General features: G+C 33.2%; 3 protein-coding genes across 3 annotated transcripts; 2 read left to right on the top strand and 1 right to left on the bottom strand.

Annotated features, from left to right (window-relative positions):
* The first annotated feature begins 2,033 nt into the window (after positions 1-2,033).
* On the top strand, positions 2,034-7,114 carry LOC131601929 (vacuolar protein-sorting-associated protein 37 homolog 1-like). The gene is made up of 7 exons (XM_058873857.1): positions 2,034-2,192; positions 2,441-2,626; positions 2,728-2,815; positions 6,052-6,091; positions 6,190-6,236; positions 6,503-6,623; positions 6,728-7,114. Exons 1-7 carry the CDS (start codon positions 2,179-2,181, stop codon positions 6,886-6,888), a joined length of 657 nt encoding a protein of 218 aa, XP_058729840.1. The 5' UTR covers positions 2,034-2,178; the 3' UTR covers positions 6,889-7,114.
* Positions 7,115-8,504: 1,390 nt separating this feature from the next.
* On the bottom strand, positions 8,505-9,432 carry LOC131606968 (non-classical arabinogalactan protein 30-like). Its single transcript, XM_058879041.1, has 2 exons — positions 9,235-9,432; positions 8,505-9,101 (listed from the first exon to the last, which is right to left on the bottom strand). Exons 1-2 carry the CDS (start codon positions 9,410-9,412, stop codon positions 8,728-8,730), a joined length of 552 nt encoding a protein of 183 aa, XP_058735024.1. The 5' UTR covers positions 9,413-9,432; the 3' UTR covers positions 8,505-8,727.
* Positions 9,433-15,270: 5,838 nt separating this feature from the next.
* LOC131606967 (protein PELOTA 1-like) lies at positions 15,271-16,688 on the top strand. The gene has a single exon (XM_058879040.1). The coding sequence runs from the start codon at positions 15,386-15,388 to the stop codon at positions 16,583-16,585; it is 1,200 nt and encodes a 399-aa protein (XP_058735023.1). The 5' UTR covers positions 15,271-15,385; the 3' UTR covers positions 16,586-16,688.
* Positions 16,689-24,546: the final 7,858 nt, after the last annotated feature.

Here is a 24,546-nt window from a genome sequence, read left to right as displayed (position 1 = left end):
TTGCTTAATCCAATCTTACTGCATTGCAAATCAAAGTTGTCAATCTAGAAGTTAATTGGATTTCAGTTGTTAAACGTATTGGTTAGCTATCATATTACTTCACCATCAATTCCACTTATTCTTTGGTTTTGAAACACGTACGATCTTTGCAATAGCGGTCCAGAATAGACGCAAGTCGATTCAGAACCGCTTTCGCTCGAGTCAGTAAAAAAAATCCTTAAAAACTTAGAGAGATCTATTCACCCCCCCTCTAGATCCTTAGGCCAGCGTCTAACATAATGATGGGTAGAATAAAATATTTAAAGCGTCATTATTTCCATTGGTTCGGTTCATCGGATTGGCGGTTCCTAAAAACTAAATCCGAGAACCGAACCAAACCACATCGGTTTTTATTGGTTTGGTTCGGTTTTTAAACCAAACCAATAATAATCGGTTTAATTTCGGGTTGGTTTGGTTTGGATTGTCGGTTTAATTGGATTTTTTTGACCCGCTTACACCCCTAACTACAATGTCATACAAAAGATCAATAAAACTTTTAATATAATAATGATAATAATATGATATTAAGTGCAAGTAAAGCACCAAATTTTGTTTTTTCTTTTAATAATGGAATTAAAGTAGGACACAACAAATTAACTAGCTACTATACTATAACACTACTATTATTTGAGTAAGAATAAGGAATTTATATAGAAAGTAGGAATTGAGGAATAAATATGTTTTTCAAAAACTACTTTTTCACTTCATAAAGAATTAGGATAGTTATCAAAATACTTTGGCTACTTTCTGTGCCAATTGTATAATGATTTAAGAGTTTAAAGGAAAATCAACAACTCAAATTAGATAAAAAGTTTGGATATAACTTGTAAGAAAAACATTTATTCTTATAAAATGTGTCATGGTAGTTGGCATGCATGATTGCATGACAAAAGGTTAGTATATAACATATTAGAGACAACTATTACAAGATTTAGTTTCTTGTGGTCCTTGATTCTCATTCTGAGCTATTAAAATCTTGCACTAGTTATCCGCACTTAACAAGCGTCTCATTTGCTTATATGAATAGACTTTACAATTTGTACTATTTTACAAGACCGATATGTTTTTGAACAGTCACAAATTAGCGAGGGAGATCCTTTGATAATGAATGCATTTGACATGATAACCTTATCACAAGGGTTGGAACTTTCACAACTATTTGACAAGCATCAGGTTTTTTTTCTTTGTGTGTCTCTGGCTATCATGTAACTTCTAGTACTTCCACCAGCCTATCAGAGAACAACTGATTTCAAGTTAGGTTTGAGTCCCAGTACTAGAACATAATTCATTATAATATTAGTATTTAGCTTTTGCAACTTGGTTCAAATTCTTTGCTTTTTCAAGACTGTCTGATGTATTTCCTCTAATGATATGCTTTTGCTGTTTGAACATGATTATGTAAAACGGCAGACTCGTTTTGTAAATATCTACCGAGTCTATAATATCAAACCAACAACATATGGACAAATAAAATCCTAAGTAGTTGTTTAACCGAGACTCCACTGAATAACATAAACAACAACAACCTCCTATTGAAACCATGCAACAATCTTACAATGCATCACAACATGACTCTATTGATCCTGTAATTGCAGTTCTTGTAATAATAATTGTGTTGGGTATAATTATTGTAAAGATTCAAAGACTATGCTCAGGAAGAAGAATTATGAGTCATGAAAAATATGATAATTTTTTTGGTTCTTGAATTTGTTATAAATTAGCTATGACTTTAGCTACGGATTGACTACGACTATTTATGGGCTCAAATATATTCTTGATTTTAGTCACGTGTCATACCATGTTAGCATATTTGACAGTTGACACAGCCAATATCGTGTCACATCAACTTCTATCAACAAACGTTAACAGGAGGATAAAAATTTAGACGGAAAATTATAGAAGGATCATTCTTAAAAAAAATAAAATTCGAAGGACTAAAAAAAAGTTTTGAAATATTTACATGAACCATTATATTTTTCTAAAATAAAAAAGAAACCTAGTGTCAAATAAGCAAACACAACGCAAGCAGTTTTGTCTTCCATTTCCAAGTTCCTTCTCGCTTTGTTCTCCCAAATTTCTAGGGCTCCGTTGCTTCTTCGCTCGGTGAATCCACAATTCGGAACCAATTAAGCATCAACGATGTTTAGATTCTGGTAATTCTCCGTTTCAGTTCCAAAACTTCAATCATATTTCACAAATTATACTTCTCTTTAACCTTTTGATTTTTCCAAATTTCGATAGTTTTACTCTACCGTAGTTTCGATCCCATAATACTTTCAATACAATAATAACAATACGCAAAAATTTGTGATTTATTGCTAAGATTTGATAATAATCAACAGAAAATATGAATTTAGGGAAGAACGTTGATGTTGATGTTGATGTTGTTGTTTATTTGCAGGGGATCACAAGATCAACAATCGCAGCAGCAGGGTTCATCGCAGTCGTGGTATCCGCCATCTGTGATGAGCTCATCGAGTTCTTCGAGACCCGCTACACCCGCTTCCTCTTCCGGTTCGCCGAGGCCTTCTTCGCATGTTCCACCAGCTGAAGCCGCTGGAACAATTGCTTCTTTGAAGGACAAGAGGTTTAACACCAATTACATATTGATTATTGAGTTTTCTTAGTTTTTAAGGCATGACGATGATGATCTTAATGATGTGTTTTTGTACTTTATAACTTGAGCAGTGTTGATGAGTTAAGGAAGCTTTTATCTGATAAAGATGCGTATCAACAGTTTCTACAATCACTTGAGCAGGTCAAGATTCAATCCAATGTAAGTTTATTATCTTGACTATCCAATTTATGGTGGTTTATTACCTTGGAATTTTTTTCTTTATTACTGTGCTGAGACCTAACTATAACTAGCTAGTAGTAGGTTCAATTGATGGTGGTTTATTACCTTGGAATTTTTTTCATTACTACTGTGCTGAGACCTAACTATAGCTAGCTAGCAGTAGGTGATTGGTCCTGTCTGTGTCCATATCCAGCCTAGGGAAATGCCCCTTTTTAGATGGTTGGCAAAGCTATATCATTAGAGTGTTGTCGATGGTGGATGGCGGAGAGCCAAAATCCCTCTATACTGGCTGCTTTGCGGCACTGTTATAGTGGATTATAGTGGGAAAACCCTCAAATATTTACCATAGTGGTCATTAGAGGTAGACAAACGGTCGGTTTTGGGCGCGGCGGACCCAAAACCTTAATCGAGCTAAACCACGGCTGTCATCTGAAGATCCAATTTCGTCCTTCTGTAAATCGGTTTTTGTGAATTACGGTTTTTTGGATAAGTCGGTTGGTTCGGTCGGCTAGTTCGGTTTATTACAGAGATTATCGTTTTCATCTTCTGGTTTTCTTAGTTGCCGTTCTGACCTCCATATCGAGTTTTGGCATAAAACACACTTAAGGTTCATCTTCCTTGTGTCCCTCTTGATGGTGCATTGGATCTGGTAGAGTGATGGTGGTGTAGTGAGGATGTGCCCCACAATGGAGGAGCAATCGTATTACATAGATCTGAGATGATTATTATGCAGTATTGTTGGGGTATGTGTTGATTGGTTGCTTACATACATTGTTGTAGGAAAAGTCAAGTGAGAATGAAAAGTTCATTTGTCTCCTTGTTTTTAGAAAACAACAATGGAACAAAAAAATTGATAAAATGAAATATGCTTCAAAGAACTCAGTTTCAATTTGATTTTATCTAATAGAAAATTCTATGTGATGATGTGTAGAAGAAAGTGAAAAAACAGGAAGTGAAAAGTGTGGGGAACCGAAAATGTGTACGGCGGTTATATCAGTTCCTTTTTTTACCATCTGTTTCTTGTTTTCATTCATCGGTTAAACCAGTTTGGGTTGGATTTGGTTTTTTTGTCCACTCCTAGCGGCCATGACGCCACAATTTGATAACACACAGAAATTATAATTATGATTTTATTGCCCTGCTTATGAGATTGTTTGTTGCTTAATAATGCGTTGAATGTGTGTGGATATATATATATATATATATATATATATATATATATATATATATATATATATATATATATATATATATATATATATATAAATACATCCATAACAATTCTCCTAGTTGACGGTATACTTCTTGAGTTTTTCTGCATTAGAGATTAAATTGTTGAATGATACAGGTATATGAAGGTTGTTGGCGGACTTGCTAATTATCAGATTATGTTGTCTTTATAGATTATGTATGGATTGGGGAGTGTGTCAAGGCCTATAGGTTGTAATACTTAGCTACAGCTCATACCATCTTAAGATGTTATGGTGAACCAAATATTATGACTTCCTGTTTGGTTATAACTTCCTGTTTGGTTATAACTTCCTGTTTGGTTATAACTTCCTGTTTGGTTATCCTTTTTCCTTGTGAGTCACCACTAATAACTAAAACTAAAAGTGACAACAGTAATGTACTTCTAGTGATTTCAGAGGAGAGAAAGAGGAAGAGGAAAATTGTTGGTATGAATCATGCAAGAGCACTAATGCATGAAGGGCTACGACTAATTCAAAGCACTAGGGGAAAATTCAGGTTCCCCTATTACTATAGGCGTGCACCAAGGGTCAGTTTTGAACCCTTGCCGTTTTGTCTTTTTTTTAGTGTATTAAACAACAAATACAAGAGACAGTGCCATGATGCATTTTCTTTTATAGCAAATGATATACTTTTAATTGTAGAATTGAGATTCATGAAAATAAAAATAATAAAATTAGAAATACGGAGAGTAGAAACAGGACTTCTGCCGTAGTTGAAACAAGTAGTTGAAACAAGTAGTTGAAACAAATAGAGCTTATAAGTTTAGTTAGAAATACACAAATACTAGCTTAAAGGTGAAAATCATAGATTACACTATACCGCAAGTTTAACATTTTAAGTGCAACAAGTTCATCATGCTAAATAGATGGGATTGTCAACTACAGGAGCCAAGCTAACGGATGAAATGAAGGAATTCTTCAGATGCAATTTGTGATAGAAAAGTACCACTGAAGCTTAAAGGAAAGTTAAAGGCACAACTATAAAAGCTGTAATATTGTATGAAATTAAATGTTGGACTAGTAAAAGGTAACAAGAAAGAAATTAAAGATTAGTGTTGTTGAGATGAGAATGTTACCATGGGTGCATGATCATACATGATAAAATAAGATTAGAAGTTATATCACTAGAGAAACTTAGAGCTAGCTCCTATTACAAGAAAGATAGTAAAACCTTGTCTTGAGTGGTTTGAACACGTGTCTAGCTAGACCATAGAAGCACTTGATGAGGAGGGTTGTAGAATGGAGGATAATCCCTATTTTGAGGTAAAAGCCTTAATAGGTGACCAAGGAAATCTGTAGGTCAAATCATTAAGGAGTATTTATAGTTACCATCTATCTTTAAATATGACTCATGACAGGACATCATGGTGTCATTTGTTTCATGTACTCAACCCCACATAGTGTGGGAAAAAACTTTGGTTGTTATTGTTATAGTGATAGAAGAACTAGCTCAGAATATAACCTGGTTCTTTCCTTTTATGATCTCTCGACTGACCTTAACTAACAAACTTGTTATCCTCATATCTCTTACTTTTCATTATGCATGTGACTATGATGACAAACTTGGGCCCTAACAATTAGTCTACTGACAAACTTGTTATCCTCATATCTCCTCTTATTTCTCATTATGCATGTGACTATGATAACAAACTTGGGCCCTAACAAATAGTCTCCATACTGAAAGAATTGAAAATAGCATTCTAGAATGACAGTAAGACATTTATCCCGAACAATTGGAATGATGTTTAAATTTTAATCACACTACTCAAAACTATCACAAGTAATTGACTATGCTCAACTGCTTAATTTGTCTCATGTGCTGGCAATTTTGTTGTTGTTGTTGTTGTTGTTGTTGTATTATTCCTATGCTCCAACTTTTTCAGCAGTTTTTTTGCTTTTGTTACTGATAGTGGAAGTTATGTCTGCTTGTATTTTAATTATTGTATGGCCTATTGATATGTTCAGCTGAAAGATGAACTTAGCAAGGAGAATTTGCAACTTGCAGGTGAGTGAATCAATTTCATTTATTTGCAGTGCCGGTATTAAATGGTTTTGCCATTAGTTAAGTGTTGTAGAAGTCTCAAACTTTTGTCTTTAATACAGAGGAAAATCTACAAAAGGAACCTCGTATCATGGAACTTAGGAATCAGGTAAGATCACAACCTTATGATTAGTTATTTTATTTGAGAAAGGAATTCTTGAAAACCGAGTTATCTGTAGTTAAGGATCATCTGCATTCACATTGTCAGCCGATTGCCGAGTTTAAAAATATTTAAATAGCTTGCTCAAAATCTAGTGATCAAGATTGGACAGTGCCGCACTGCTGACTGTGAATGCAGTTCACTAGCTGCAGGAAGTTAATATCCAAAATCTTACGCCGATTACAAAACTTTTCTCCTTCTTCCTATGGAAACAGTGTAGAATAATTCGCACAACCGAGTTAGCTACTGCCAGTGAGAAACTAAATGAGCTTGAGAAGCAGAAAGAAGAAATGTTAAAGTTGAATTCTCCTGCATCCCTTATCCAAAGGATTCAAGGTATGACTTGAACTGACAATTAAATACAATAGTTCTGGTAGTAACATTTTTTCACTGCTGTGACGACGACTAGGTCATACATATGATGAACTTGTAATTTGCAGAGTCTGTGAACCAGACAGATGAGGAATCTGAAAACCTGCACCAGCAACTCCTTGACAAAGAGATTGACCTTGCAGCTTTTTTGCAGAAATACAAGAAGCTACGCACCACTTATCACAAGAGAACTCTTATACATCTTGCTGCTAAAACATCAAATATATGAGCCTTGACATAGACTTATGAACAACATTGAACTAAACCAATTATATTAGTTGTACCTGTGTGGATAGAGCTTTGGTGAATAAGAAACATTTATATGTACAGCTTGAAAATTAAGATTATTCTCTGTAGCTACTTGTATTGGTTTCAATATGGATTAGTTAAACCAATTATGTTATGCTTCATCTTTTGAAGAGGTAGAGGTACGGACTTATCTGTACATTCTTTTAGGACTTTACTACCTTCAACAGTATTTTTCTGAATTATATGTTTATCTGTGGTATCATCATTTTTATGGATTTGATTGTTTAGTAAAATGTATATTCAATTCTTTACTTTTTTTTTCAAAAATGATGTTTGAGCATTAAAATAAGACATCAAATAGTTTGTTTGGGAGGTGTTTTTGTAGTTTGTGTACGGTGCATGCATTGAAAAGTAAGTGTGAGATAGAGACTTACAGAATCACATGCAATTTCAAATTAGATGACTAATACTTTGGTCCTCCTCTATTTTCCTCCATTCCTCTCTATCTCTCTCTCTCTCTCTCTTAAACAAAAGTGATTTTATAATAGAGTGAAATTAAGAGAGAGGAAGGTGAGGAATGAAGAGAAAAAGAGAAGGAAAATATCCAAATCGGTCCATTGATATTTACCAAACGCCTAGGATAGACAGTCTGTATAGTGGTGTCATATATGTCATTGTCAAATACATTACAAACAAATTCCTCAGTTTTGAAACATTCTTCTATTTTCTCAATCCTATAAGTCCCAAATACCTTTTATGCTCGAATCTCCACCAACCACACCCTCTTCCCCCTCATCACTCACCCTCACTCCAATACCAAACTCTTTTCCTTGGTTGATCTCTTTATGGCAACATTTAATTTTACACGGGTGATGACACCAAGGGACCCTCACTCCAATACCAAACTCTTTTCCTTGGTTGATCTCTTTATGGCAACATTTATTTTTACAAGGGTGATAACACCTACGGCTGTTTCCGGTCCGGTCCGGATATTTACTCTCCTGAGAAATGGATTGAAATAGTAATCGGGTAAACCGAGACCAGACAAAAATAGTGATGATTTTTTTTTACCGAAATCGAACTGGTACTTTCGGATATTTACCGGATACTTGGTGTGAACCGGACCGAAATTTGAGTTTTCTGTTGTTGACTAGAATTTGAATGGAATTGAATACTTGGTCCAGTTCATTTGGGTATTAGACACAAAAATTATCCATTTCGGGAACGAGTAGCATTTCGGTCGATCCATTGGGCCGGTTCTCGAGTGGATCTCGGGTAAACCAACCCAAATACAGTCCTAATGACACCTTCAGGTTTTTGTTGGCAACCAGAATTGTGATTTTTAAAGATGGTTTCTTTTGCGGTTTTAATGCTGGGTTGGGTGTTTTTAACTTTGTCTGATTTCATCGTTGTGTGATTGTTCTGGTTAGCATGAGTTGTAGCACGATATCTCTAAAAAAAATATATGTGTTAATTTTGGTGTTCGAAATTGATACTCACGTTTGTGATTACATTTAACTAATTTTTTTTTATGGTATTTGTGTTTCATAGGATGTTTTGCCCACCTCCAAAGTATATCCATATATCATCGAGTATGTTATCGTGCATTCAAATATTTCTAATGTGAAACTGCTTAATTGTACATAGTAAATAGAAACTATTTATCTGATACTACGAAATACGACTTCCCATTTCAAATATTGGTAACAAGGAATAACTACACGTGGACATTTTTTCACAAATTCCTTGCAAAATTTTATAAACAAAAAGAAGAATAACCATAATCATTCACATTAAAACCAAACAAGAAAACATCCCATTAATAATAACCTCCTTGTCTTTGTCCTCGAGGATCTTTAGTTTCAGAACCATACGAATTATCAGTCTCAGGCATATCACACATAGGAGTAGTATAATAAAAAGTAGCAGCCTCATATTTGATCAAACTACGATAAACTGATGTCGGGTTGCTGAGCTTGAAACCAGACTTTCCACCACCAAAATCAGTGAGAATGTTGCAAACATCGTCAGGAGACGACACTAACCTCAAATAACATCCTTTTACATCCAATTCTTTGCCGTTGACATACTTGTCCACTGTCATGTCGTATAATCCCAACACATCAGTTGTATCACTTGTATAATACACAGCACGGTTTCTCTTGTCCCAACAAGTTAGAGACACCTTAGCTCCTGTAAGTGTTTTCATAATCATAAAAAATTTATATTCAGATATTTTTGCACAACTATCAACTGAACTGGTTTGATTTGACAGAAGAAAAGATAATATTATTTGAAAATGTAACAAAATCGTAATATTGCGTACCTTTGATTGGCTTATCACCCTTGACCCATTCATTCCAGCCCTGGCTACAATCTTGGCACATCACTTTTCCTCCCACATGAATCACTTCTTCTCCTGGTTCATTCCAAGCTGAGACTAGTATGTTATTGGTGCAACATACTAGTACTGTGATGAACAACAATGTTATTGCGTTTGCCATTTTTTTTCTTCAAATTCACAAGGATATATGGTTAGATTGACGTGAAGGAGCAAATATATATATGACACATAAGTGGGGACTTGGGAACAAACGTGGAGGAGCACTACTAAAAGTATTGGTTCCTAACGTGCAAACCATTATTCAATTCTTTATAATAATAATAATAATAATAATAATAATAATAATAATAATAATAATAATAATAATAATAATAATAATAATAATAATAATAATAATAATAATAATAATAATAGAGTTTAATGGTAGTGCACTGACTGTGTAAACAAACTTTACACATACATCCAATCAAAATCATTACAGTTGCCATGTCATATTAGTTTTTTTAAATTAAAATTGTGTTTTAATTGGATACATGGTTGTGATTGGTTGACAGTGTAAAAATATTTTACACTGTCAGTGCATATTCCTATTTCTCATAATAATAATAATAATAATAATAATAATAATAATAATAATAATAATAATAATATTAATCAATTGTGGTTAAAAAATTAATTTTAATTAAATAGACGGAGACTTGAATCGTGAACGAATCAACTTTTTTACTGTGTTTCAACTTTCAAGCACTCTCAAATTGTATTAGAGTTTGTACTTAAGAATACTCTGAAAAATTCAGCCTATACTCAAATTTGTGCTAGATTGATGAAAACTCGAATGTAAGAAAGATGAAACACACATGGTTGCGACCTTTGATGAAACATAGACTTTCTGCAACACTTTTATTAAATAGTGTACTATTTTATCTACAACAACACTTTTATCAAACAGTGTCCTGTTTCGCCTACAACAATAGTTTAAAAACGTTTTTTATTTCCGAATTCAAAATATAAACTACCCACTGAAATATCAAAAGTGTTGTCTAATTCTGATTTTAAAAAATAATCTTCACTTATTTTCTTATTTTAGAATAATTTATTATTAATTACAACAATTACCATATACAGAATTAATTTATCCCTATTTTTTAGTCATTCATGTGTAGTATATTCTTACAAGTTCATCCAGGAAAATTTTGCATCCCGCTCCCAAGCCCCAAAAAATTAAACTATCTCTCAAATTTACATCTGATATTAAAAAAAAACTTCCCTCACCCTTACACCCATAATATTTTTGTAAAACTCAAAATTAGAGTCTGAAAAAAATAATTCCGAAAAATGTTCAATTTTTCAAAAGGATTTAATTCATATTTCCACCATGAATCAATCACACCTGTTAGATTATTAGGATATTTGACTTTTATCATAGTTACATATAAGATTAGGGGTGTTTGCGGTCGGTTCGAATCGATTTTAAGGTAAAAATTCATCCGATTCAAAGATAAATTTACTAATAAATCATAGGATTAATATATTAAAATTAATAAATCATAAAATTTATCCGATTCAAAAATAAATTAAATCGATTTTTGAATATCCAAATTACAAAGTATAGTTTTATTAATATTATAAAAGTACTAATAAATCATAGAATTAATATATTAAAAATTAATATTACAAATAAGAGTGATCGGTTATGATTGAAATAATAAAAATAAATAGATTAAGCTAAGCTATAAAATATTATTAAAAATAATAATTATCATCTAATAATAAATTTACGTCACATATCATATTGACAAAAAATAAATAAATATAAAAATATATATTTGCGGTTCAGTTCGGTTTGAATTGATTTTGAAAAATTAATCCAAAATCTGATCTAAACCGAACCGTTTTTACAAAATTACATCTAAAGACATCTAACTTTTTTTTTACGACTTTCGATTTTTTAGAATCAGTTTGTGACTTTTATTTAGATTGATTTAAATTTGAGCAGTCTATATAATATCATGTGCTGACACTATGAAACGTTTTAAACTCACAATTAAAAATAATGGTGAAGGTCCATTTTAGTCTCTCACAAAAATTGCAGAGGTCAAATTAGTCCTTGAGAAAAAAAAGTCCCTATTAAATCCCTTATAAAATTTAACCGAGCCATGTTAGTCCCTCTACTAATATTTTTTTCAAACTGGTTTTTTTCTTACTTTTGAACCGTGACTGGACTACCAGTGAAGACCGATTTTAGTCTCTTACAAAAAAGAGAGAGTCCAAATTAGTCGTTAAGAAAAAAAGTCTCTATTTAACCCCTTACGAAATTTAACTGAGCCATATTAGTGTCTCTTTTAATATTTTTTTCAAACGATTTTTAAACTGTGACTGAACTCCTATTTTACGACGGTTGATTTGAAATTATTTGTGAAGGGATTGTAGATAAATCATCACGATACCACAATGTTTTTTTGTTGGGTTTATCAGCAAGCTTATGGGTGGGTGACTACGGTTTTTCTTGTTATGTATTCTTGTGTATTAGGTGTTATTATTGTTTTAGTTGTTAATGATCTTTTAGGAAGGTTTAGTTCTGCTACTGGGGTGATTTAAGCTAATTTCTTACTTTAGTAAATAATACTTGTGGCAAAAATAATACATATGATATGTTGAAGGAAAATTGGTTTATACCATATTCCTTAGGTTTTGATGATAACAAAATATTTAATGAACAATTAGGCATACTAGGTAACTCAACTTTTGGTGAAAACTCAGTCTCTGAAGACAATGTGCAAAAGAACTTAACCTCTGGCCCGTACTCAATTTCTGAAAGCAGTTCTATCTTGTCAAGTCTAATCACAGTTTAAAAATAGGAAAAAATTGAAAAAAATATTAAAAGAGGGACTAATATAGCTCAGTTAAAATTTGTAAGAGATTAAATATGGACTTTTTTTTTCTTAGGGACTAATTTGGACTCTCTTTTTTGTGAGGGACTAAAAGCGGTTTTTACTGGCAGTCCAGCCACGGCTCAAAGTAAGAAATAACCGATTTGAAAAAAATATTAGTAGAGGGACTAACATGGCTTGGGTAAATTTTGTAAGGGATTTAATAGGGACTTTTTTTTCCAGGGATTAATCTGACCTCTGCAGTTTTTATGAGGGATTAAAATGGAACTTCACTCTAAAAATAATTTAACTTTTTAAAAAGATACTCTGAGAGAAAAAATCCAATTAGGTAGTTTAATTTGGATTACCTACCGTTGATCCATGACTAGTTCAAAAATTATTACGAAGTGGGCCTCAACTTGGTCTAACACATTATAAAAGAATAAACAAATTGATCAATACACCTTCCATAATTACTTACACACCCCTTCAAAATTTAAAATAAAAAAAAATCAAAATTAAGATTTTAAAATCCAGGCGCACTTAATACACAACAAACTCTCTCTGAACACGCCAAATCAAAAGATAAAAAATTCAAACTTTGAGATCTGTATTCGTAAGTTACGAAGATTGAACTCTAGACGCGTCTCAGCACATCACACATACTTAATATCATAAGCACACAATTAAAAAATACTCTGATTTTCTATGAAGACTTTACACCTTTTTCTCTCTCCCTTCCCCTTTTTATTTATGCAAATAGAGCAAAATAGAGTTTCTACTCATTTGCATTCTCAGAACTTGTTCCACAATTTTCAAGCATTCTTAGAGCTTTTACTCCATTGCATCAAAGCTTAGCACATCTTCGAAGTTCTACTCCATTGCATTGGTAAGTTGCTCATTTTTTTTTATTTGACATGCATGCATTACCTAAATAGTTTATAAGTATTGATACATTAGAGCTTAGGGTCCGCGCCTTATTTTTCCGAAACTGTCTGGTTTGTCTATTTTTTTCATTGGAGCTTAGGGTTCGTGCATTGTTTCTTTGCTTCGTTCCTATTGATTCAGTGCAGTCCAAAATTTGAAATCCGAACCCTTTTTCCGAAGAATCAAATAAAAAACTACCTATTATTTATTTTTTGAATTAGTTCATTTCTCTGCTGATTCTACTTGTTTCTATACTATGTTATGACAAGAGTTTTCTTGTATTATTGTAGAAAAAATGACTGACAATTAAGTTTTTTCTTCAAAAAACTCAAAATTAAAAAAATTACAGTTAGCTAGTTTAATGTGGATTACCTCATCTATTTCAAAACTTAAACTCTCTCTAATAACACTCAATAATTGAAAAAGTCGTCAAAAAGTTAATTTAAGTCTCAAGTTCCCACTTTATAGATACGAAGAGCGCAAATTAGAAAGCTCGTGATTCGTTGAAATATTAAAGATCACATCCAATGAACCATATGAATTTTCGAGATTGTAATTGCACTTAAGTGCACTAAAGTAGGCTTAGGCGATTTGCCTCCACACCACATGTGTGAGGGTTTACGTGGGGGCTTCACTCTTAGCAAGTTTTGTCTGTACGAAGTGCACAAAATGCGCATTTCTTCATGCTAACTACCCCAACTTAGTGCGACCACAAAGCTCCCTCTTCCCGGGACATGTTTTCAACGATCAATCTCCTTAGCGATCCATATTGCTAGGCCAACCTCGTTACTTCATGCATCAACAATCTTCGCTTCAAAGCTTATAATAAAAATTTGTAGGACAATTGTTCTAAGTTGGGCAAATACCCATCATGTCCAACCTAATCTCTAGGCCCAATTTAGTAAGTGTGCGTTAACTACTATCGTACATGTGGACCCTCATTCTTTGACACCATAAAAAAGCACACCCCTTCCATCTCAACTATTGATTCCCGTCCAATAGTTGCCCATACATCATGCCAGACAAACCAGTGAAAATTATAACCGTCTCTACTATATAAGTTTGATCTTGAGTCACACCAAATTATTCTTTCATTCATACTATTTATTTGAATATGAGAGTGCTAACTATTTTCCAGATATCCCTATGATCAAAGGAAAACAATATCCACTCTACCAAAAATCTTATCAGGGTGGTCATCCTCAATCTTACAAACTATTCAATGTTCCAATTCAAAATAATTTTGGATGTTTACATTATTATTTTTTTTGGGATAATTTACACATCTCTCCATATAATTATAGAGACTAATTCATAGAATATTAAATGGAAAATATTTAATAGTGCTGCATTTGCAGGGACAATTTAAACATAAAACATTAATTTAACTAACCTCAAAGAAATCCCTGCATTATCGAGAACATATGATGAGTGAAAATTAACCTAACATAATATAGTAGCGATTATGGGTGGGAAAACAGACGGTGGCACGCCAGACCGGCCCGCGCACCCGCCAAAAAATGGCGGATTGGGTTGGCATTTTGGGCCCGCCGTCCACCAAAGACTGCCCCGCCAAAACCCGCCGCCCGCCTAAGCTTACCCAGACAAAGCTCGCTTCACCTATTCGTTAAGCTCGTCTCGCCTCAAACCCGCCATTTTTTAGTTAATTCTAATAATTCAAATTCTTGATGGGTTTATTTTATACATTTATTCGTGAATATATTCAATATTTTTTAAGATAAAATTTGCTTAAAAGATGCTTTATAAAAAATCGTTTAACAAATAAGTGAAAATTTTAATTGAAAGTTGAAAAAAAACTGTTAATCTATTAAAAAAATGAAAGAAAAAAATTAGGCGGGCAAGCCCACCACCCGCCAACCTTGCCTAGGAGCGCATGATTTTTATGTTCATTTTACTTGGGAGATTTGTCAGTCTCACTCTCTTTTTGACGGACTTAAGGCGGGACAGGCGCGGGGCGGGACGACCCGTTTTGCTATGGACGACTATTAACTCAAATCTTTTGTCAAAAAATAAATACTTATCTCAAAACTCCAAACTAAGTAAACATATAATTGAGGGACGAATCTAGCAAATGCATTTTCTAGCTTATACCCAAAATAAGGAATTGTTTTCACAACAAAATAGCACACCATCTTAATCAAAGTTAAAACAAGAACCCCAAGACTCCCCATTTAGGAACACAACACGCAACATCAAAGCACACACAATGCCACATAAAAATCTTGTGAAACACCAAAATCTTCGGAACATCTCATTCTCATTTCTCACCACACTTTTCGAAATTTACTACTTTTTAAATCAATTATTAAATTAACATGAAACTCTTGGAAAAAGATTTTGCTCTAAACCAAACAGGAACCGTCAAAATAATCGCAGAAGAACCCGACGATGTATGGCTCCTTTACAACCTCATTGCCACCGGCGATGTCGTCACCGCCGAAACCACCCGCAAAGTCCACCTCGAATCAAACAAAAACACCGCATCACGTGTCAAACTCACCCTTCATCTCAAAGTCACAAGCCGCGACTTTCATAAAGACTCTTCCACCCTCCGCGTCCATGGCCGCAACCTTGAACCAAACCAACATGTAGCTGCTGGTTCGTTCCACACTTTAACTCTCCAAAGAAACAAGCCCTTTGAACTTCGGAAAAAGATATGGGGTCCACACGCCGTTGAAGCCTTATCCGATGCCACCGAGAATGAGAATTCTTCGTCTTCTTCTGAGGCCAATCTTGCTGTTGTTGTTCTTCAACAACACCAAGCGGAGATTCACTTGCTTGGAAAAGGGGTCACCACTCGTTGTTCCAAGATCGAAGCCTCTTCGCGTTCACATAAAAAATCATCATCTTCTTCTTCCTCTAACGTGTTTTTTCGTGATGTTTTTGCGGCTTTTGTGAAGCATGTGGATTTCAAAGTTGTGAAAACCGTGGTGATAGCAGGAGATTCAGATAGAGACAGCAATGATAATACATCGATATCTCCAACTATTTTCCGTAGGTTTCTTTTGTCGGAAGCAAGGAGGTTAAGGATGAGGTGGATCGAAGAGAACAAGTCGCGTATAGTTGTTGTAGGATCACGGTGTAATACTAATAACAAGAAAGGTGATTATGACTTTGATTTGAGGGAAGTTTTCAACGACGTAGCAGTGATGAATTTGATAAAGGATAGCAATTTAGGGTTAGAGATTAGGGTTTTTAAGGAACTATGGGACATGGTGTGTAACAATTCGGATCGTGTATGTTATGGACCAAAGCATGTAGAGAGTGCACATGAGATGAAAGCGATTGAAACGCTTTTGATAAGTGATGATCTTTATAGGAATGAAGAGATTGATATGAGGAGAAAGTATGTTGGTTTGGTGAAATCAGTGAAAGAGGGTGGAGGAAAGGCTTTGGTGTATTCTTCTATGCATGTTTCAACACCGCAGTTGGATCAGTTGACTGGTGTGGCTGCCATACTCAGATTTCCATTGCCTGGTCTTCAAGATATGGATGATGATGATGATCATGTTTAGAATTATGATTAGAATAGTCCTCTTCTCAATTATGTTAAATATATTACATGTCTATGTTTAGTTTTATTTTAGTGATTACCATTGTTCATATGTGAAAAGTGAATCATCATTTGTACATATACAATAATGATTGTGTTATGGTAGTAATGTATATAATGTACATGTTTAGAATTGTTGAAGATTCCTGATTAATTGATTATTCAGATAAACAAATATCATAAGTAAAATGTACAATAAATTGGGATTCTTATGGTAAATTCTCGTAAAACAAGTTAATAAATACTCTTATCATAAAAAATCACATAATTTAGGCACTTATCATCCACCTTTCCCAAGATACAAATAATTTTTAAAGAGAAACGCACAAAAGAAGAGTTAACGAGTTGTTGAAAATTCTAGGGTGGGTTCGTTTGATGGATTAAATTTACAATTCTCGAAATGTTATTCTTATGAATGTTATTCCTTGAAAAATAGTTGCCTTCAATTTGTTTGGCAAGTTATTTATGTTCTTAGGAATATTTTAAAATTTTATTTTATTTATAATTTTAAATTATTAAAAATAAATATTAAAATAGTATATAAGTGGGTAGTTGTAGGTGGTTATTTTTTATTCCCATGAGAATATAAGATTCCCGTCCATTAACATGGGAATAAATCTTTAAACTTTCATGAATAAATTTTATTCCAAGGAATAAAAAATACCTAGGAATATTTTATTTAAACTTCAAACAAATATGGGAATATGAGATTCCCAACCTCACATTCCCATAAATCCTATTTAAATCCATGAAACAAACACCCCCTTAGCAAAAGAATTACTTTGGTGGAAGATATAACAATGTCAATGCATTGCTTACATCTCATGTTGTTAATATATTTTACTCTATTTTTTAGTTATTTTTAACTATATTTACGGTAAAAGAATAAAAATAAAAATGATCTCTTTTAGGTGAAATTCAAAGCCAATGGTCATTAAGTAGACAAATTTTTTTTAGTATTTATTTTATTTTTAATTTTACATTTTAGAATGTCGATGGGAGGCTAAACATGATTTCAAAAAATTATAAATGAGCGATAAGAGCAAGTAAAATATCATTAAAAGAAAGAAATATAGCAGAAAGAAAATAAATAACATAAAAATAAAGAGATAGCATTAGAGATTTATACAATTTTGACCCTAGGTCTAATATGCTCTAAAGAGTTTCCACTTAATATTATTAGAATTTCTTACAAGATCAGCCCACAAACCTTGTTACAACATATAGAGCTTTAAGTGATACTCAAAACCAAACATAGATTACTAATCTCAAAATCAAATATGACGTTTACATAGGCTAAGCTCAAGACCAAACAAAGAATTTCACCTATAAAAGAAACGTATTTTCTACATGGGCTAAACTCAAAACTAAATTGAGTTTTTACACGGGCCAAGCTTAACACCAAACAAAGCTTTTACATGGGTTATGTTTAAAAAAAAATTTACACAAGATAAGCTTAAAACCAAACTTTTGAATACAAACAAATTCAACGTAACACTAGTACAACCCAACTTTCAGATGAATTTTTCACTCTCTTGCCACCAGGACAACTTTTGTGAAAAATATAAAATATAGAAGAAGAGAGTAGAAAAATAGAAATATTTCTATTAAAAAAACTAGTGTGAAATGATATGACGAGACACTTCATTTATATAAATAAAATTGGCTCAAAAAAGAAATGACACACATGCCTTTTTAATGATTTACTAAATTAACCTAGCTCGTAACTAATTAATCAATCCAAGTATGAAAGATTTTTTATTTCCATTATTATTAATCTATTAAAAGCTAATTTAATTGATTGGGAGGTGTTACAATTGAATTAATCGATTAACCCTAATATGGTAATCGGTTAAACAATGTAAAACTCCTTTCTAATTGATTAATCAAGCTAGTAATCAATTAAGTATGTGCTTAAAAATATTTTAGGCATTTCATCCTTGGCTAGCACTTGAATTGGAACTTGAAACGTCTAACTAATGAGCATTTAGATATCTTTGTCTTTATAATTGTGACCATCAGAAATGACTAGAGGTTACAAAATATTTCCCTTTTGTCAGTTTTCACCAAGGACTTCTTGAATGAACACCACATTCTTGAGAAACAAGTGTGAGTCGTATAAGTCTCATATTTCATGGAAAAATGTAGGTTGACTCATTGCCTTAATATTTTGGCTGAATATATGGTGTCTCTCTCAGTTGTTTGAGTGAGTCTTTGACTTTTATGTTATTCTTTGACCCAATGTGGAAGCTTCCCTCTCATGATGTCTCATAAATTGTATCAGTGTACGGTTCGTGTAAGAGATTGACTCCTTGTATCTAAAGTATTCTTGACATGGTGGTGGTCAGGTGGTGTGTCATGTTAAAGTGCTCGTGACAAGGTGAAGATGTCAGTCAACGACACTACAAGTATATGGATGAAAAAGCTTCTGCTTGAGGAGGGAGCATAGTGAGTAGACTCACAATTAAGGGAGAGATTATTGAAAAACAAGTATGAGTTATGTACAAAAATTGCATTTTTGTAAAATAACATACAGAAATATACAAAGTGTTCAAGATTAACCTAGCTTGCTTAAGCTATATGGAGGTGTAGAAGGGAAATATGCTGGACAAGATGACCCAACATGTTGCTAAGACATTTGGACCTTGTGCAGTAGGTTATTACTACTACGTTTTGGGAAGATTCTCTGGTAAAAAATTGGATCAAATTTTATTTATTTTGGTGTAGCAATATGTCTAGCTGATTTATTTGACACCTGAAAAAGATTGATTCAAATTTAAATGGAGATTTAAATTTGAATTCAAATTGAATAAAATCATATCTTGTTGGAGAGATTTATGGAATAAGTAATATCCAACAGATTCTGCATTATTTTAGACGGAATCATATCAAATATCCATGAAGAAAAACCTAGAATAATTATGCTATATTAGGAGCTCAAACCTGCATTAGAATTCAAGCATTCATATTGAAGATTTTAGAGTAGTAGGATTACAAGAGTCCTTTTATTTTATGTACACGACACTATGTTTGAATAACTTGACATCATTGTATACTTTTCTAGTTTAATTTTAAGATTCAACCTCCCTCATAGTTTTGATTGAAGTTGATCACTACGATTTTGTGGTTGAAATCCAAACACTAGGGGTTACTGTTTGAAAGAAAGTGAGAGGGTATCTCATATTTAGGGGGAATCCTAAATAGAAAGTTATTGGGTAGTATTAGGAAAAAGCGTTGAACAACACATGGTTTATTGTTGCTTGTAAGATTGATTGTACTAAGCTACTAATAGTGGATTTACTTTCTTGGGTTGGAAGCCAACCCTCAGACGTAGGTGCAGGTTGCATCAAACTGGTTTACCAATTCATTATGTTATTTATTGTTTTTCTGCTTCATCATATTGTACAAGTAAATTATGAGATTCTAGTTTAACTTGTCAAACCAGTTGGCAGGACATCCTGTGTGATATCTATCCCCTGAGGAACATAACTTTTAATTAGAATCGGAGCAGGTACCCTAGCCTGTTGGGTGAGCTCTAGGGAAGTCAAATTATGCTCAAATATACATAATGAAGGATAAAGGATCAACCAACAAACCACATGTTTTGGATTACACTAATTATGGTTATTGGAAGTCAAAGAGGATTATATTTCTCAAATCCATGGGCAATAAAGTATTGAAATTTATGCTAAAAGGATGGAAACCTCAAGTGGTTACTTCTGAATATGGTATAACTATATTGAAACTAGAAACTGATTGGAATGATGCTGAAGATGATGAAACTCTTGAAAATTCCAAGGCTTTGAATGCTATTTTTAATGGTGCGGACTAGAACATGTTAAGATTAGTTAACACATGTTCATAGGCTAAAGAGGCATGTGAGATTCTCAAAACTGCACATGAAGGCACATCCATAGTTCGTATGTCAAGGTTTCCGCTCCTTACCACCAAGTTTGAGAATATGAGGATGAATGAAGATGGCTCTATCATTGAATTCCACATCAGGTTATGTGATATTACCAGCGCCTTTTTTCCTTAGGAGAGAAATGGCCTGAAGAAAAGCTTGCCAAAAAAATTCTTAGATCATTACCTAAGAGGTTTAATATAAAAGTGACTGCTATTGAAGAAGCTCAAGACCTGAGCAACATCAAATTCTATGAGCTTGTTGGTTTAACCTTTGAGATATCCATCAATGATAAGACTAAAAAGTAGAATACAGGTAAAAAAATTTAACTCCAACACTAAGGAAAAAGGAAGTTAAGATGATAAAGAAGATAATTTGTCATATGCTATAGATATTCTTGGGATAAAGTTCAATAATTCCTTAAAGTATCTGGACAGAAAGTGGAGGACAAATGTCCAAGATAAGAGATCAAACATCAGTCCCCAAAATACAAGTATGAGTGAAGATAAATCAAATGATGGCAATGGTACTCAATTATTTGAATGTGAAGGCTACAGACACATTAAAGTAAAATGTCCTACTTTCCTAAAGAGACAGAAAAAGGTATTATCCATCACTTGGTCTGATTCTGATAATGAAAGTGAGAGAGAAACTGCCAACATTGTGATGGCTTATTCTGGCAGATTTGAGTTTGAAGGTGAATTAAGTTGTGAAGACCTTTCTAATGAAAAACGTGATGCATCATTCAGGCTACTTGACACTAAGTAGGAAGACGCATACTTAACACTAGACAACCAAACTAAAACCGTATGAGTTCTTCAAAAGAAAACAGATGAGCCTTAATTATCACAGGTGTAGAAAAAGAAGCTTCTTCACTAAACTCCAAACTATAAAACTTGATACAAACTGAAAGTAATTTGAAAAATAGTTCAAATTTACTTACTGGAATGATGGAGTTTAGAGAGGAGGCCAAAGATTTGAACAGAATAGGCTCTCGAACAAGCATGAAAGAGATGAAGATTCCCTCGGAGAAAGTTGTTCTACCTAAGAAGAAGTCTGAGATTATAAGGTTGAACCACGTGTCACAGCATCACGCTCAACATGTGTCACCTCATCACAGTAGTAACAAGAAATAACCTCTAAAATGTCCCCATTGTGGTAAGTTTGGACATATACGGCCTTATTGGTATGAACTATTATAGCTGAAGATCATAGTACGCAAGGAATTTTATGCTAAGAAGAATTGAAAACCCAATGCTACATCAACTGGCTACATAGCTCATACGGAACATAAAGGTTCCTCAAATAAAGGTTGGTATTGTAATAATGTGGGTATCGGGCACATGGATGGAGATAAGACAACTCATGGAAATAAATCAAATGGAAGAATCAAGGGCTCAAGGAAATTGGTTAATCCTGGTCAAGAAAAGGTTCCACTAAGAAAAGTTTTAACTACCAAAGTGAACCAAGTGTATAATCAAAAGAGGAATATGAACTTCAATAATACTAAACATTATGTCACCAACAAAGGTGAAGAAATTCTAATGAAGAAGATCATATCTGAATAAGACATCAGGGGTTTGAAAGATCTCAGAATCGATGAAGCTAATATGTATGAAGAGGAAATTCCAACCAATGTTTCAGAATAGATGTTCCAACATCTCTCTCAGGAGAGTGAATCATCTCTTGAGAATGAGTTTAGACTTAAACAAGAAGGGTTCATTGAAGGGAATGTTAATGGTATGGTTGGAGGTCCTCCCAAATTTGAACAACCTACCTTAGTTCAAAAGAAAAAGCCAAAGAAGAATGGTAAAATATCTTCTTACATGTTTGGAAGGATGTTTGGAGAAGCAGAAGTGGATGTGTTGAAGTCCAACCACGATATATATATATATATATATATATATATATATATATATATATATATATATATATATATATATATATATATATATATATATATATATATATATGTATCAGATAATTCTCTAAACATTCCAATTGTTGATGAGTCTGATCTAGCTGTTGGTGGAAGTATGAGTGTTGTTCCACTTAGGTTTGGGTCTATGAGAAATTATCATGATCAAGATTCCTAGGAAACAAACTTGATAAATCCTGATGGTGATAGGGATGTGGCAGACATCCTATACAACATGTTGATAGAGCTTTAAGTGCACAAGGAGCACGATGATCATGATCATGAAGATGTTGTTGATGATACTGCTAAATTTGATGGTGGTGTTTTCAATAACCATGGTCAAGCATTTGAAGATGTAAAGACACTGGGTGAAGGCTTGAATAAAAGAAATTGTAATACCAATGATGGAAGTCTCTATGATTCTATTTCCCATTTGAAGTCATCAAAATTAGGGGTGGAAAAACGGGCCGCCCTCCCCGCCCTACCTTAACCCCGCAAAAAAAAGTAGGGCGAGTACCAGCCAAATTGAAATGGAGTCCTTTTTATCGCTTGTTTAGAATAAAGGGAGTCTTGCTCTGATATGTAACATCGGGATCGTGTTTTTGGAACTATATGTTCATTTTAAATTGTTTTAACATGATGAAGTACTTTTAAAAGTATTATGATGTTTTGATTTATGAAGTATGAATGGTGAGGTCATAAATGATGTTTTATGAAGTTTTTAATAATTTTTTTAAACTATGAAATCCGCCGCGAGAAAATTGATGATATTACTGTTGTCTTTAACGAGCAATTAAATTATAAACCTTTGAGAACCCGTGTTACGGAGCATGACTTGTTAATATGAAGCTTTTATAAAAATGTGACATCCTTGTTGGTGATTTTATTTTTATTTTTTTTGTATTATATTGAAAATATTTTATGTGGGTTAGAAGGGTGTTACATCCGAGCCTTGTGAAATATATCATGACATATGCATTTTGGAAGACTCTCTAGTCAAAGATTGGATCAGATTTTATTGCTATTGGTGTAGCAATATGTTTAGGTGACTTGTTAGACATCTAGAAGAAGATTTATTCAAATTTAAATGGAGATTTGAATTCAAATTTAAATAAATCATGTCTTCTTGGAGATATTTATGAAACAAATAATATCCAACTGATTATGCATTATTTCTGGACGAAATCAAATGAAATATCCATGAAGAAAAGTCCAGAATAATTATGCTAAATAAGGAGTTCAAACCTACAGAATTCAAGCATTCACATTAAAGATTTTAGAGTGTTAGGTTTACAAGTTTCCTTGTTATTTTATGTACACCACACTATATTTCAGTAACTTGGCATAGTTGTAGGTTTGTCTAGTTGAGTTGTAAGATTTAACATCACTCATCGTTTTGATTGAATTTTATCACTAGAGTTTAGTGGTTGAAGTCCAAATATTAAGGGTTAGTGTTTGAGAGAAAGTGAGAGGGTATCTCATATTTAGGGGGTGTCCTTAATAGAAAGTCATTGGGTAATGTTGGGAAAAGGCATTGAACAATTGTTGAAAGTATTTTGGGTAAATATTTTCTAATATATCGTATCCACAGAGCCTGAGTTAATATTGTTTCCGTTCTATAGTCGAATTATAATGAGTTAGTGAAAAATATTGGTTTTGATTGTTTAATCTCAAATTGAAAATAACAGAATAATAATTGAATGATAAAAAGCTTAATGACGAATAACAATGGTGAATGAATATGTTGAGTTTTAGGGGTTCATCAACCTATTCATATGCAATTGATCTTTTAATCCACACGTGAACATTATCTAAGTTATTATCTTCATTCATCCTCAAAAGAGATATTATGTCTAATGATCACTCTAGAGACACCTCTATCGGTATGATATTCGATCTCTCAAAATAACTATAAAGATAAAGGGAATTAACCGCGGTGATTTATTAAAACTTCTTCAAAATCTCATCTCTGAGTATTAATCAACAAGTCAATGTAAAAACCTAGGGCAAAAGTATAAACCCTATCTCTCGACTGATAGTTCAACCATGATATAAAATAAAAGCAAGGTTTTTCATTGATAATAAAGCTTAAACAATTGTT

This window comes from Vicia villosa, linkage group LG5, assembly GCF_029867415.1.
Source record: "Vicia villosa cultivar HV-30 ecotype Madison, WI linkage group LG5, Vvil1.0, whole genome shotgun sequence".
NCBI classification, from domain to species: Eukaryota; Viridiplantae; Streptophyta; class Magnoliopsida; order Fabales; family Fabaceae; genus Vicia; species Vicia villosa.
The sequence above is the reverse complement of the archived record's forward strand: the minus strand, read 5'-3'. Positions and strand labels throughout refer to the sequence as shown.

Coding starts and splice junctions, on each gene's coding strand:
- LOC131601929 (XM_058873857.1), top strand. Junction 2,627..2,727: donor GCTTCTTTGAAGGACAAGAG/GTTTAACACCAA, acceptor TAACTTGAGCAG/TGTTGATGAGTTAAGGAAGC. Junction 6,092..6,189: donor GGAGAATTTGCAACTTGCAG/GTGAGTGAATCA, acceptor TCTTTAATACAG/AGGAAAATCTACAAAAGGAA.
- LOC131606967 (XM_058879040.1), top strand. CDS start 15,386: ATGAAACTCTTGGAAAAAGATTTTGCTCTAAACCAAACAGGAACCGTC.
- LOC131606968 (XM_058879041.1), bottom strand. CDS start 9,412: ATGGCAAACGCAATAACATTGTTGTTCATCACAGTACTAGTATGTTGC. Junction 9,102..9,234: donor GGGTGATAAGCCAATCAAAG/GTACGCAATATT, acceptor AAACACTTACAG/GAGCTAAGGTGTCTCTAACT.